The sequence below is a fragment of the Paramisgurnus dabryanus genome, chromosome 16 (genome assembly GCF_030506205.2).
Source record: "Paramisgurnus dabryanus chromosome 16, PD_genome_1.1, whole genome shotgun sequence".
NCBI lineage: Eukaryota > Metazoa > Chordata > Actinopteri > Cypriniformes > Cobitidae > Paramisgurnus > Paramisgurnus dabryanus.
Genome location: NC_133352.1, coordinates 7,362,416 through 7,378,282, shown reverse-complemented (window position 1 = coordinate 7,378,282; position 15,867 = coordinate 7,362,416). Strand labels below are relative to the sequence as shown.

The 15,867-nt window shown below is 37.8% G+C and overlaps 1 protein-coding gene across 1 annotated transcript in view; it reads right to left on the bottom strand.

Annotated features, from left to right (window-relative positions):
* Positions 1–131: 131 nt before the first annotated feature.
* mgat4b (alpha-1,3-mannosyl-glycoprotein 4-beta-N-acetylglucosaminyltransferase B) overlaps positions 132–15,867 on the bottom strand; it is a 146,594-nt gene continuing 130,858 nt past the window's right edge. Inside the window, exons 12-15 of the mRNA XM_065268096.2 lie at positions 9,335–9,413; positions 4,615–4,702; positions 3,573–3,685; positions 132–1,523 (exon numbers count right to left, since the gene is read on the bottom strand). Coding sequence (XP_065124168.1) covers positions 1,500–1,523; positions 3,573–3,685; positions 4,615–4,702; positions 9,335–9,413 — 304 coding nt within the window. The 3' untranslated portion in view covers positions 132–1,499. The remainder of the gene's footprint in view (positions 1,524–3,572; positions 3,686–4,614; positions 4,703–9,334; positions 9,414–15,867) is intronic.

Below are 15,867 nucleotides of genomic sequence, written 5' to 3'. Positions count from 1 at the left end.
GATATTCTGGTTCTTTCTGTATGGCTAAGGACCCTCCCTCAATATTGATTTATTTTTTAATAATAATTATATTATTATAGTGTTTCATCCATACCAAACGACAACAATAAGAAATAAAGGAAAAGCTTTATGAAGAGGCAATACTATGCCGCAAAACTGTTTGCATGTCAGCTTTGCAGCATTTACACACTGAAGTTACCCAGACTTTAACTTTATTCAATTTAATTGACATGAGCATTACATTTTCATTTTCCTGAAGGTTCAATCAGTTATCCAGGAGACAACATAACAGGACAGTAGACGTTGAGAGAGGTGTATTTCTTCATCTGAGACAGGTAGATGAACCTCTTCAGATTAAAAATTTATCAGCATCATTGAAGATCAGATGGGGATGATCTTTCAAAACGCTCCTGTTGGTGCACAAAGTTTCTTTTTCAAAGTTTGTAGGAAACGTTTCTCTAACGTATTGTTGTTCAGTTTATTGCACTAACGTGGAATAAATTTAAGGCATAAAACAGTGTATCATTTAATGAACAGTAACATTATAGCTCTATCACCAGAGAGATAACATACCAGTGCATTGATTTACAGACATAACATGTTTCAAAAAGGACCCCTCTTTCTTTCTCTCTGTATTTATATATCCATGAAGATTTGCTTCAGTTTATCCTACTAACTCTAACACACGTCACTATTGCCCAGTTGCATTAAGGAAAGGCGTTAATAGAGAGAGATAGATAAAAACATATGTTCAAACTTCATTTGGTTGGAAAGCAAATAGACAAAAAAATAGTTAAAAAAAAAAGATCTGAAGGCTTTCCTTGTGTTCGTTGTAGTTTAATTATCACAAGAAACTCCAGCAATTTAAAATTTTTTAGAAAAAAAAAACATATTTGCAGCAAACAATAAATCTGAACAAATCATTTGGATTGACTTTGGATGACACGCTAGGCCTGTGCACAAACAAACACACGTTTGCCTGCGTGTACTTTCGAATGTATCGTAATAAATACAATAAATATACAATATTTCCAATAGTCTGAATAGAATTATTCCTCAACGAATTACCAACACAAATTGTACTTTGAAAATTGTATCTGGAGTAGGAAATTAAGAAGAGAGTCCTTCAAAAGCAGCATTAGTTGAATGTCAAAGTTGGGCACAACCGTCCAGGAAGCCCCTGACAATATCACCAGTGTAATAACATAAACCCACCCATGGGCATATATACATATAAATACAGTTTACAAAACACAGCGTCACTCAGTCAGCCTCAGCAGTGCGTCTTATGACCGCACGAGCCGTTTGTCTTTGTGTGACAGCTCACATTCAGCCGATAGCTGGCATCCTTTACCCTGCTATAACAGCTTGTCGCCAGCAAGTGTCACTATTGGACCAAGCTAAAGAAACTCATGGCTGGAGCTCATGTGGAGACACTGAACAGACTCCATGCTGCATCAGTGAGCCCGCTGAAGTCAAGAGGTATTGGTGAACGTCCATCACTCGGCTTTCTTGATGAAAATCTGTAAATAGAAAGAGTCACAAGTGCATTGCTGATATGGTTCATTCATTATAATTTATGCATAACACTTGCAAATCAAAATGACTCCGCACATGTGAAATGCCTTGTTGCTATGGGTGCTGCCAGGGTGTTGCTAAGGTGTATTTTTAGCATATTGCTAAATGGTGGCCGGGATGTTCAGCACGTTGCTATATGATTGCATACTGACCAAAATCATATGAATCATCACTCAAGTCTCACACGACTTTATGCCTGCTTAATCAACCAAATGTGACCCTGCCTGTGAAAACCCAGCTAAAGTCATTTTGTAGCAATAAATGAAATCATCCCACAAAGAGCATTCTGTGAAAATATAATCTTGATATCTTTAATATTGACCGAGTAAGGTCATGTCAAAGATTGAAATAAATTATTGAAATCAAACTTTGATGTTGAAAATCTCATTCAGTCTGGATTTCACAGATGTGGCGCATGACTTCAGGTCAGATTCATTTGGAAATAGTACATTTTGGGAATGTCAAAAGATTAATTGCAATTTATCGCATACAAAATAAAAGTTACATATACACATACATACATACATACATACACTAACCTAAAGGATTATTAGGAACACCTGTTCAATTTCTCATTAATGCAATTATCTAATCAACCAATCACAGTTGCTTCAATGCATTTAGGGGTGTGGTCCTGGTCAAGACAATCTCCTGAACTCCAAACTGAATGTCAGAATGGGAAAGAAAGGTGATTTAAGCAATTTTGAGCGCGGCATTGTTGTTGGTGCCAGACAGCCCAGTCTGAGTATTTCACAATCGGCTCAGTTACTGGGATTTTCACGCACAACCATTTCTAGGGTTTACAAAGAAAAGTGTAAAAAGAGAAAACATCCAGTATGCGGCAGTCCTGAGGGCGAAAATGCCTTGTTGATGCTAGAGGTCAGTGGAGAATGGACTGACTGATTCAAGCTGACAAAAGAGCAACTTTAACTGAAATAACCACTCGTTACAACCGAGGTATGCAGCAAAGCATTTGTGAAGCCACAACACACACAACCTTGATGGGCTACAACAGCAGAAGACCCCACCGGGTACCACTCATCTCCACTACAAATAGGATAAAGAGGCTACAATTTGCACGAGCTCACCAAAATTAGACAGTTGAAGACTGGATAAATGTTGCCTGGTCTGATGAGTCTCGATTTCTGTTGAGACATTCAGATTTGGCGTAAACAGAATGAGAACATGGATCCATCATGCCTTGTTACCACTGTGCAGGCTGGTTGTTGTGGTGTAATGGTGTGGGGGATGTTTTCTTGGCACACTTTAGGCCCCTTAGTGCCAATTGGGCATCATTTAAATGCCACGGCCTACCTGAGCATTGTTTCTGACCATGTCCATCCCTTTATGACCACCATGTACCCATCCTCTGATGACTACTTCCAGCAGGATAATGCACCATGTCACAAAGCTCGAATCATTTCAAATTGGTTTCTTGAACATGACAATGAGTTCACTGTACTAAAATGGTCCCCACAGTCACCAGATCTCAACGCAATAGAGCATCTTTGGGATGTGGTGGAATGGAAGCGTCGTGCCCTGGATGTGCATCCCACAAATCTCCATCAACTGCAAGATGCTATCCTATCAATATGGGTCAACATTTCTAAAGAATGCTTTCAGCACCTTGTTGAATCAATGCCACCTAGAATTAATTCAGTTCTGAAGGTGAAAGGTGGTCAAACACAGTATTAGTATCGTGTTCCTAATAATCCTTTAGGTGGGTGAGTGTACATACATACATACATATAAAATACATCGAAATCTAAATAAATATATTTATATATACACATAAATACATGCATGTGCACACACAGATATATTATGCAAAAACAAACTTTTATTTTGTATGCGATTAATCTTTTGACAGCTCTAGTAAATTAGCTAACAAGTAAAACTCATAAATGAATAGCAGTAAGTGAATATAAGTGCTGACTAGTCATGGGTCTCTAGTGAGTATGTAGCAGATGGTGAATGGTTGGGGTGTACTGTACCTCGCTGAGAATCACCCACACAGGAGAATCTGTCAGTACCGAGAGCCGCAGAGCCTCCAGCGGACCGAATGAAGCGTCCACCTCCCCCTCAGCTATACCGTTCTCAAACTTCCCTGTGGGATGACAGAAATACAGTATCGTCTTCAGTTCTTCAGAGAATCTGGCTTTCTAAATAGTTTCTGAACAAAGCTATTGAGATGTAGGGGAAAGCTGTGCCAAGTATTTATATTTTAATTCATTGTGTGAAAAATATTAGTATTCACACTGTGAGACCACTTTAAGAGAGGAAATACTGGAATTTATGATCGCAGCCCCCTAAAGCCGAAAACTTGTGAGATGTCTCACTTTAATACACAAACAAACATGCAGGCATGCACACATCTTTCTATCATAGTGGGGACTTTCTGTTGACATCTATTGTTTTTTGAAATTATCTTGTAACCCTTAAGATGGGGTCTAATGTTATTCATGCATTCTGAAGTTGCATCAATGTTAATTTAGGCTTGAACAGTGAATATCTATTCCCTTGTTGTGTATTGCCTCATGTAACAGCTTCAGAAGTGGATGGCACTGGTTTTCTATCAGGGGATCGAGGCTATTTTAATAGACTCACATGATAAAACATCATAGATCAATTCTGCATCATTGAGTGAAACAGACAGTAAACTATAACAACCTTTACAAAACAAAGCAGAGATTAACCATCAGTCCGTACATAATCAGCATCAGTGTTTGGTATTGACAACAGTAAAAGGTGCCATTATTGAATTGTCCTGTTCACACACAGTTGCTTACAGTAGCAGCTTGCATACTGAATACGAACGATTATCCAAATTCAAGTCCTTTTCTATTCATATGAATGCTGTGAATAACACTTATAACCAAACAGGACCGATGGCTGAAAGCTGCTGCTGTGTGAACCAAGCCAAAAGTCAGCTTTCTTTATCTGCTCTCACATGCCTCATAAAAGCACAGAGTCATTATTTAAGGGCTGAATGATGGCGCTATATTTAGCACGAAGCTCAGAGCTGCATCTGCTCACCTATTCTGATAAAGCCGTCTTCTGTGCGCTGGTACTTTGGTGTCTTCTCTCGTCCCTCTTTTAATGCTTCTTTCTCAGACTGAATATTCTGATAAAAAGAGAAACGAGCACATATCACAATCCTGTCATTCAAAAACTGTTATATCTCTCATCTCTTCTTCAGACGGCGAAACATCTGCTCCCCGTTCTACAAGCATCACTCCTAAAATTTGCTTCCGGAGTTCATTCAAATAAAACACTTAAATGACGGTGTTAACAAACTATAAAACCATGCATCTACTTTAAACACCGCTTTAAAGGAATGGTCTGGATTAAATAATTTCTTTTTTAGTTTATAAAAGCCACTCACCTAAAAGTTTATAAAGGCAAAAAAAAAAAAAAATGCAATGACACTAACAGTGTCATTATAAAACAATTGTACTATATAAACAAGATATATCATTATAAGCGTACTGTCGGAAATAAAGATACAAAAGTTCTCACACGACCATGTACTTTTTAAAAAGGTCCTAATATGTATCATTTAGGTACAAATATGTACATTGATGTACCAATATGTAAGGGATAATGTAGAGGCAGCCGGTAGTTATCGGGAAATAAGCCCCGACAGTGTGATCAGGACCCGACGCGAAGCGGAGGGTCTTGTATCACACTGAAGGGGCTTATTTCCCGATAACTACCGGCTGACTCTACATTATCCCGCTTATTACACGGCTACTTGTCACATAAGAAAAAAAACTGGACATGAATATGAATTTGAAACATTTTATTGGCATATTTGTTTTAAATTAACATTTTTATCCTTCCGCGAAACTTTGCACAGATGCATAAAATGATCGTAATACCTTATTAAGATCCTCTGCTTCATACTTGTCTGTCTCCATTTTTTCTCTTTTAGCCAGTCTTTGAGAAGTTTTAATGCCCATTCTGTATTTTTTTTGTGTGTTGGCTTCGTAGCTGTCATGCTCTATTTTGTCAAGTTCAGTCTCAGTAAGCTGTCTGTGTCTTGTCGTGGTTGTCCAGTGTTTGTCACAAGATGGCGCCAAACAGACAGTAATCTTTATTGGCGCGGAGCGATCTTACTCGTAAAAGTAGTCCGGCTATGCGTTATTATTTTGGAGCGGTTATTATTCGAAAAGAACGAACCTGCAAATGTCTCAACTGACCAATCAGAATCAAGCATTCCAGAGAGCCGTGTAATAAGTATCTTTAAAGTAGGGATGCACCGATAGGATTTTTTGGACCGATACCGATTTAAACAGACAACTTCTGGCCGATGCCGATATTAAACACTTGTATACAATACTATACAGTTGGTCTGTTAGCTAGTTTATTTCTGCATCAAATTATTTTCACTGAACATGGATTGGATCTAATTAACATTCAACTGACCAACATAATAAGAGAGGCACAAATTAAGCTAAAACAAATATAATAAGACAGCTTGACAAACTTCAAAGGTGGTTTTTGCTATTCAGCATTTATTTTATTAACAACATTAACTTATTTCTTACATATAATGGATTTCTTTATGCAGTTAATTAATAAACAATCGGTATCGGCCTTTCTCGTGCTATTGCCGATATGCCGATGGTTTCAAATTCATCAAAAACCGGCCGTTAAATATCGGCGGCCGATACATCGGTGCATCACTACTTTAAAGTATTAGTACAGTGAGAAAAAATTATTATTTGAACACCCTGCTATTTTGCAAGTTGTCCCACTTAGAAATCATGGAGGGGTCTGAAATTGTCTTCGTAGGTGCATGTCCACTGTGAGAGACATAATCTAAAAAAATCCAGAAATCACAATGTATTTTTTTTATATTTATATTATATAAATAATAATTTTAAGATTTATTTGTATGATACAGCTGCAAATAAATATTGCAAGATAGCAGGGTGTTCAAATACTTATTTTCCACACTGTACATACTTTTGTGGTACTAATATGCACCCTTAAGGGGGTCGCACACCGAATGTGCAGATCAGCACAGTGCCGTAAAAAAAAAAATTCAAACGCATTGATTTCAATGAGTACATGACATGAAAGCTGAAAGCTGTAGCCGATTGGTGATACCTTGCCGTGTGCCGTGTGAAACAGCCTTAAAAATGGGGGGGGGGGGGGGGAGTTAACGGATGCTCCCGCCTGAGCCGTCTAACTGGCGTCAGTTTCAGATTTTGATTTAAGTTTATGAGAGCACATGAATTTTCTTGAAATACATTTCTTTAGGAAATTTATTCAGAGATATTTCTCTGCAAATATTAATATACAGTCACATAAAGGATTATTAGGAACACCTGTTCAATTTCTCATTAATGCAATTATCTAATCAACCAATCACATGGCAGTTGCTTCAATGCATTTAGGGGTGTGGTCCTGGACTGAACTCCAAACTGAATGTCAGAATGGGAAAGAAAGGTGATTTAAGCAATTTTGAGGGTGGCATGGTTGTTGGTGCCAGACAGGCCGGTCTGAGTATTTTACAATCTGCTCAGTGACTGGGATTTTCACGCACAACCATTTCTAGAGGTTACAAAGAATGGTGTGAAAAGGGGAAAAACATCCAGTATGCGGCAGTCCTGTGGGGGAAAATGCCTTGTTGATGCTAGAGGTCAGAGGAGAATGGGCCGACTGATTCAAGCTGATAGAAGAGCAACTTTGACTGAAATAACCACTCATTACAACCGAGGTATGCAGTAAAGCATTTGTGAAGCCACAACACGCACAACCTTGAGGCGGATGGGCTACAACAGCAGAAGACCCCACTGGGTACCACTCATCTCCACTACAAATAGGAAAAAGAGGCTACAATTTACATGCTTAAGAGAGCATTCAAGAACCTCTGTAACACACTCAGACAATACAGCCACAGTCTTAACAAACACCTCTAAAAACAACATATTGTGTGTCAACACACAGTATAATATCTCTATCACTGGCAACCAAAGGCTGAAATTGTGCACATTTCTGGCAACCGTGCAAAAATATATTATTAAAAACTAATACTAAAAATATTAGCTATGTATTCTTTATTGTTTACCATATATTATTTATTTATGACACACAATATAACATCATATTATGATACAGCGATTACATGTAAATATATACTGTGACAGAGCACAGACAGTAAAGAGATGCAGAACCTAACACAGGGACCGGCAATTATGTGTTTAATTATTAAAATGTGTTCTAGCGGAGCATTTAATGCGTTATGAAATCTTGTGAATTATTTACAGACACTTTTATATTTAATGTTGATTGGATTTTATAGGTAACAGCCGTAATTGTTCAGCATTGATTTCAATTAATTGACTCAAATGGATGACGCATGGTTTTTCATAAAAAATGTCTTTACAACGGTAAATAATGTCCACAGGAGTTGAATATTGGCCCAGAAGTGATTTTCTGACACTGCTGGCTTTAGAAACAAGCTTCCTGTCAGACAGAAACCTCCTGATGCGACCCGAGCGATGACCGAGACATGAAGCCCCAGTAACCTGCTATAATTTTCCAAACTGCATTAACAGCGTTGAAACTAACCACAGATACTCTTGCCCCCGAGGCGTACACTGCTAATTTTGTCTATCTGGCAAAAACTCCTAAAGGGAGCTTTCCAAAGGAGAAAATGAGGCAAAAATACAGAGATAACAATTCAGTAGGGAGGAGCAGACAATGGCAACGGAGAGAATAAGCGATATTAAAGAAGAGCCGAGCTATCACTCTTAGAAAATCCTACTATTAATCTTGCGGTGAGCTTCTGTTTCCGGCTGTAATCTTAAATCACAGTGCCGCCCCTCCTGTGCTTTCCCTCGGGGGAAAATATTTCCTCCGTGTGGACCGCACACACAGCAGGTCAGATTTTATTACTACGTGTCAGTACACTTCCATTAGCTCATAAAACATAAGTATATCTTTATCGCTACTGCTTATTTCACTTCCATCCTACTTTTCTCAAATTCTCACTTTTGAGGTTTTTCATGAGTGATGGTGCGACAAAATGTGGCGAGACAGAACAAAGCCAATCCGTTCTTTTCCCTCAGTTTGGTAGAAAGAAATAATACATACACAGTGTTGAGTGTAACTAGTAATGAAGTAATTAGTTACTGTAATTTGATTACTTTTCGGTAAAAAAGTAAAGTAAGGGATTATTCTTATTTTTCCTGTCATTTAATTCTAGTTACTTCTGGCGTAATTGAAGTAAATACTGTGTATGCACTTTAGATCAATGATATAAAAAACAATAGTTTAACATAATTTAACATAAAAATAAAAAAATAAGGTTAAACTGCATGTTTCTATGTATCTGCTGTCGAATGGGTGGTTCTGGCTAAATTGGACCAGACTTTCTGCAGGTAGTTTTTGCCAGACTTCAGGTTTTCAAATACTGGCTGAACCGCAAACTGCTCTTGAAATCCGTAAGTCCTACAAATAAAACTGTGTTGGCAGTGGTTCATATCTACAAACTATGACATTCTTGACAATTTCACATTGAAAACTGGTGCCTCACTCGGCTCCCGACACTTTTAAAGGAATTCTTCCAAAGATTGTTTGCGACTGGAAGTATATTTTCACCAGCGACTGAAGAATTGAGGTTGAATGCTGGTGTTAGTGTTTCATTCGTTTAAAGAAGCTGCAGTAAAGCCCAGTGGGAACTTTACACTCAAACAGTAAAAACACATTCAGTGTTTATCTGCACGCCATGACAGAAACTCACATCGAATGGAAGAACCTCCACTGTTGTGTTGAAAAGCTTGTCTCCAGGGTGCTCGATGTTTCCACTGCGGAAGAAATACCTGCACACATAAACACACACACACATTATTCAAAACTTTAGTCTTGTCAACACTGAACAAACATTTCAAAACTAAAGAACTGAACTGCATATAAATGTTATCTCCTTGAGTTTATAGACCAACCCCGAGATATATTTAAAGATAGTGATGGGGACGAGACCGCCTATGCCGAGTCAAGACAGAGTCTTTAATGGGTCGAGACCGAGTCTTTGAAGGGTCGAGTCCGCGTCAAGACCGAGTCTTTGAAGGGTCGAGACCGAGTCCGTTGGTTTTTCAAATAGAGTCGAGTCAGAGTCAAGAACAAGTCTTTGAGGAATCAAGTCTGAGTCGAGACCGAGTCAAGACCAAGGCCATAAAAACATGTCAGTTTTCATATTCATGAAAAGGGTTAGGGTGTATTGAAAATGAATTAGACACTCGCAGTTGCCGTGTACCCGCGTGAAACGCCCATAAGAGCGCCACCCTAGTGAATAATAGTTCAAATATGGATTGCCGTAAAAAGTCGTCTTTGGCAGGGAAGCGTTTTCTCGTAATTGACGAAATAACTCGTCAATGGCGAGGAAAGAGTTAAGTGGGGCCACTGTATGTTGTATATCCTCACTTTTTGGCAAACTTGTATTTCGCTAATCATTACTATTGGCCATTCTTTATGTCTGTCTTTGTATTGAAGTATTTAAGTTGACTAAACGCCATTGGATCCTAAATCGGTAAACTTCATAACTCCACCCGCCTCTTTGTCCTGTGCATGGCACTTCATCTTTAATAACATGAGAATTAAGCTAAATTAAATAAAATAAGAGCCCCACATACAGTCAACTACAAATTATCGGCTATGAATATAAATCTGCATTGTTTGTCCTTTTGATCTTTTATGTAAAAATTATTCAAAAATCTTTAAAAGTACAGTAAAACATTTCAGCAAAACAATTGAAAGTGGGAGGAAAAGCTTAAACACATAGGCCAAATTCTCTTAATCATTCATCACAATGGGTAAAACCAAAGAATATAGTTCTGATGTGCAACAAACAGGGGCGTAGCAGAGGTTCGTGGCCCCTATGCAAAAAATATTGTGTGGGTGTTGAGTTTTTTCATAATTTAATTTATTTTTTCTCTCCTCCCTCTCCTTTCTTTTCTGATAGTCAGATTTTTGTTTCGACATTACGTGCAGTGGGGGGAGAATTGCACATCTCTCACCACCACTCACAATCTCCCCAGTCCCATCCACGCACTCTCTACAATCCCATACAGCCAATGCCCGCTTTGTATCATTTCTAGGCAACCAATAAAATCATCACATTTGCATCGGTGCAAGTTGTGCTCATGGTGGGAGGCGTCTACGTCTAGTTTCGTGTCAAAGGACTAAGTAGCGCATATCCGCACTGTCACACAGATCGCACAGATATAAAATAATAACATTAATAATAATAATTATAAAATAATCGCCACGGGTCCCTCACATGCCAGGGCCCTATATACTCAGTAACCCTTAACCTCTACTTACGACGCCCTTGGCAACAAAAGCTTGTTGAGCATCACAAAATTAAAATGGGCTGTAAGAAAATTACCCAAACTTTGAAAATTCACATTTCCACCATCAGGGCCATAAGATATTTTGGTCAACTGGAGATATTGTAAATCTGACTGAAAGAGGACGTGTATCTACAATATACTGTATTCTCAGTGCAAAGCTATGAGGACAGTTCGCATGGCCAAAACGTCTAAAAAAAAAAAAATGCAGAAAGAACTCCTAAAAAATAATTAAGAAATAAAATCCTCTGCACTTATTAAAAGCAGAATTCCAGCATATTCAGTTGCCTGACACCTAAAACCTCAAACTGGTCCAGGAGGAATGCTGTATTCCATGCAGTTGGCCAATGTGATGGTGAGACAGCGCTGATTAAATATTTAAAATGAATTTAGATTTAAGATTGGAGTTGGATTTTACAAGGTGTATGTGAAACAGTCATTACTCTCAAATCACACTGCTGGATTTAATCTTTATGGTAACGTAGATCTAACATATGATATGTGGCATCAATACGTAGGCTACTTTCTTTAATCTGATTTCAGTTCACCACCTCACCATCTGTGTCGGCAATCCCCATCCCCTTGTCTCCCGCATGGCTCATAGTTTACTTACATGTGCACACATACTCCCATTTTATAGGTCACAACCTTTGTGTGGGACATGACGTATGCATGTTTACAGCCTCATTTTATGATTGAGACCCCAGGACATTGTGTGTAGTTATGGCATCATGGATTCTATCAAATACCAGCAGATAGTAACTCAAAATCTGACTTCCTCTCCAAAAATCTTATAATGGATCTTCCACCGGGACATTAATCCAAAACAAACATTACATTAATCACAAAAATGGGTCACTGAGCATAGAATCAAGGTCCCCAGAGCTAACCCCATAGAAAAGGAGTCATGGATAATACTATATAAAGGTTGGGAAGAGATTTTGTATAGAGGAATGATCTCTGGTGCTTTCTAACTTTATAAGGGCCATGGGCGTAGATCAAGCCGGGGACACGGGGGACATGTCCTCCACAGTTTTCAACTTGCCGTCACCAGTCTGCCCATGTCTTTTTGTTTGTTACTTAGATTTGAGTGAAGTAACATTACCCAATCACAAGTAAGCAAGCATCTTTCATGCACGTGTATCTGTTTGAGCTTCAAAAGAGCGAAACGGGAACAGTGTTATCTTTCCTTAAAGCACATATTTACCCAAAACTATCTATGCTGTAATTATCCTTATAAACACAGTCTTAAGTTGAATGTAAGCAGAAATTAAATACACAGTAGGCTAGCCTATTGGATCCGTGCACTTCCTCTCAAAGTAAAAATATGCTGCCTGTATCTAATGTTAATAAAACAATGGAAAAATAAAAAAAATCATTCATTTGTCTTGATCAGTGATGGGAATAACGGCGTTACAAATAAACAGTGTTAATAACAGTGCTTTTTTCAGTAACGAGTAAGTAAACAAATTACTGTTTCGCCGTTATACATTCCCAACACTAGTCTTGACTGATTAACTTTTGCTAATTTTTCTACTTTCATTTTCCTACTTAGCCCCAAGCTCTAAAAATGATTTACTGAACAATGTTTGAGAATCAGACACAGTCGATCAATTTAACTCTTAACTAAAGACATATCTCTTTAACAAAGCATTCACATAACTCGTCTTGTAAATATACTTATGCCGCAATAGTTAGCTTGTCTGGAAATGAGCAGATATATTCAACCACTATACTCTATTACACTTGCATTACATATTACCCCTACTCTAATAGGATTTTGTTTTTTTCCTGTCTCCTCCTCGAACTCGAGGACATTGAGACTAACAAAACCAGCTCCTGTTGCCGTGAAGCTCTTTACACTACAATCTGTCTGCCCAGTGACCACCAACTTCCGCTTCCTATTTAATATACTAAATATATTATTCCCATACAATTTTATAAGTATGGGATAATCCACAGCTAGCCATGCATTAAATGATTTTAATGCACGACGTAGAGATGAAGAACCACCCGACTTGTAGCGGAGGGTGGTTGCCTCTGCGAAGTGCATTTAAACCCTTTAATGCATGGCTAGCCGTGGATTATCCCGCTTATACCTTGGTTATTTGCCAAGTTAAAGCTGTAATTAATGTTTATAGTGTATTTTTTTAACAGACGGGTAAAAATGATGATGATGCTTTAAGTAAAGTAGTGCCATCGTATAGCTTTTAATGAATTACCACATTTATTAAAATTCATTATTAAAAGAGAGAGAGACAGAGAACTGAAAGAGAAGGACCAGAAAGAGAGAGAGACACACTTTAAAGAGAGACGCACGAACGCATGCCAGCTGTTTATCAGCTGAGCGCTTTGGTTACTGTGATACTTCTGATTTGTTTACCAGTCGTTGTACAATGTTGGTTGTTGTGATATTTGTCCCACCTCCTCCACTGTGATTGGACGGCCGTGTGAGAATTGACAGTGACCAGTTGAGCTTTTCCCTCAAAGTTGAATCTCGTTCTACTCTCGAAAGCTTTCAGCGCCGAAAAAAAAAACGCTAGCTGCTGGCTGATTTGAAACCCCAAACTTCCATTGGAAACAATTGAAAACATGTGTCGGCCGCGAACGTAAAAGCTTTGGTGTGCACGCCCCCAGTAGCCTACCTAAATAAACGTTTTCATATGTGTCTCTAAGTGTAACTGTGTTACTATGATTACCAGTGTTTATAGTAGCAGATTACTTTCTAACTGTAATCAAACTGACTGGAACTAAACGCTTTTAACGCAAACCTTCCAGCCAATCAGAATCAAGTATTTAAACAGACCATGGTATAATATATTATTGATATATCCCCAATAGAATCAGCTATGTCTGGCTCTCTCTCAAGGTTTTTGTTCCTCCATACGACTTTTCCCCCAATAAAAATAGTTTTTTCAACTCCTAGGGAGTCAGCTGACATTGCCTTAACTTAGAACTCTCTTCTATACATTACATTATTAGTACGGTCGCTAGTGGTTTAATCTTAGCTACTTTTTGATTTGTTCCTGCTTTTAATAATGTAATGCTGCTTGCCAACAATTAACTCATTCCCTGCCAGCCATGCCTTCCAGGAAAATATACTTCTATAAATTTATAAACATACAACTATATCAAATGAAAGAACAGACCCTTTACTTGGCTTGGTTTGTTCAAAACTGAAATAATTGCATTTTTGTAAACAAAATTTTGTTAGAGGTTAGATTCAGAAGATTAACAAAACATAACAAAAAAGTTTAAAATTAATTAAATTAAATTTTGCTTCAGTTTTTTATAAATTCGGTTAGAGCGCCATCTAGTAGATAATAGCGAAATTACAGATTATCATTAAGAGTTAAATAATATGAAAAATGCTAAAAAATTGAATTGAATTAACTTTTGTAACTGCAAAACTGATTAATAATTAATTTTAGGCTAAATGCATGCAGTATTATTTTACATTTGATTACGGTTCTACAGACCAACATGAAAAACATATAAAAAGCACTCTTTATTTGTATGCTTGTAATATTATAATTATTTGGTCTACTGCTCATAATTTTCTTCTATTATTTATTTATTATTATTTTTATTACTGACCATTTACTTGGCTTTAAGAAGAAATTCATCTTGAATTAGAGAAAAAACACTTAAAGCAACACTACGTGGTTTCCATGTAAAAATGACTTACAGCTCCCCCATATGGTTGAAAAGTGCAACAGTGCCTGGTATCAGACACTCTTCTGCAGGCAGGGGGAGGGGCGGGGCTGTGTTTCCTACCCTCCACCGCCACTTTCAGAGTGTGCTTGTAGCAGCTAGGAGGCTGCTCAGGTTGCAGCAACAGTACAATTTGTCCAGTTAAAAGTTGTTCTATCACTGAAATAATTTAAGAGACATTATTTAAAGGTAAAAAACTACATAGTGTTGCTTTAAGCAAGACATGGTCAGGTCAACGTGTCTAAATAATTTTTGGTCCCAATTTTTTATCAACTTTACTGCTAGACCACTGTATGAAGAATCTGCTTGATTATAATATGTTACAGTTTACTTTATTTTGCTTTACTATAATATACATGTCCCTGTCTCTTTTACTTTAAACATGCCAGCTATGCCCTGATAAGGAGATGACTCAGAGCTGTTACCTTGGCAAAATAAGGCTGCAAAAAGTTTTAACAAAAATTATTTGTGGTCAATGTGTATTGGAGAAAAAGGTTTCGTTCATAATGTGGTTTCCCCCACTTTCAACTATATTACTTCAAAAAAACATTGAATTTTTTCGTGAATTGAAAAAAAGTCGAGTAAAACAAAAATGCAGATTTACTTTCAAAGCCTTCTTTGCTCATATTTACCAAGGGTGCAATAATTTAAAGTTGATTGTAGATGCAATACACTTTATAGCTTGTGTGTGAATAAAACAGATGTGTTTTTCTATAATTACATGTATAAAGCTGCTGTAGTGTTAATGGACACCTGTGCTTGTTAAACTGTATCATGAATGCAGTCGATGAGCGATCATCAAATGCTTCTATTCAGTCTGAGCACTATTAGCTCTCAATTAAGCCTGAAATATGCATGAACTTTCCATTAGGGTTAAAAATGACTGCAGCTCACTTTGATTGATGTTTTACCCCATTCAGAGCCACAGCTGAAGACCACACGAGTCAGCACCATAACACAAAAACTCTGGAGCTTCATTCACTCTTAAAAATAAAGGGGCTTCACCGTGACACAGAACAACCATTTTGGCTGAATGGTTCCATATGGAACCTTTAACTCAAATGTTCTTTGAGGAACCAATTATGCGTCTTATATGGCATCGCTGTGAAGAACGCTTTTAAGCACCATTACCCTTAAAGGATTACTCTACCTTCATAAAAAATCTTAATAATCACCCCTGCGTTTCGCATACGTCACGTGTGACCTTTTGATG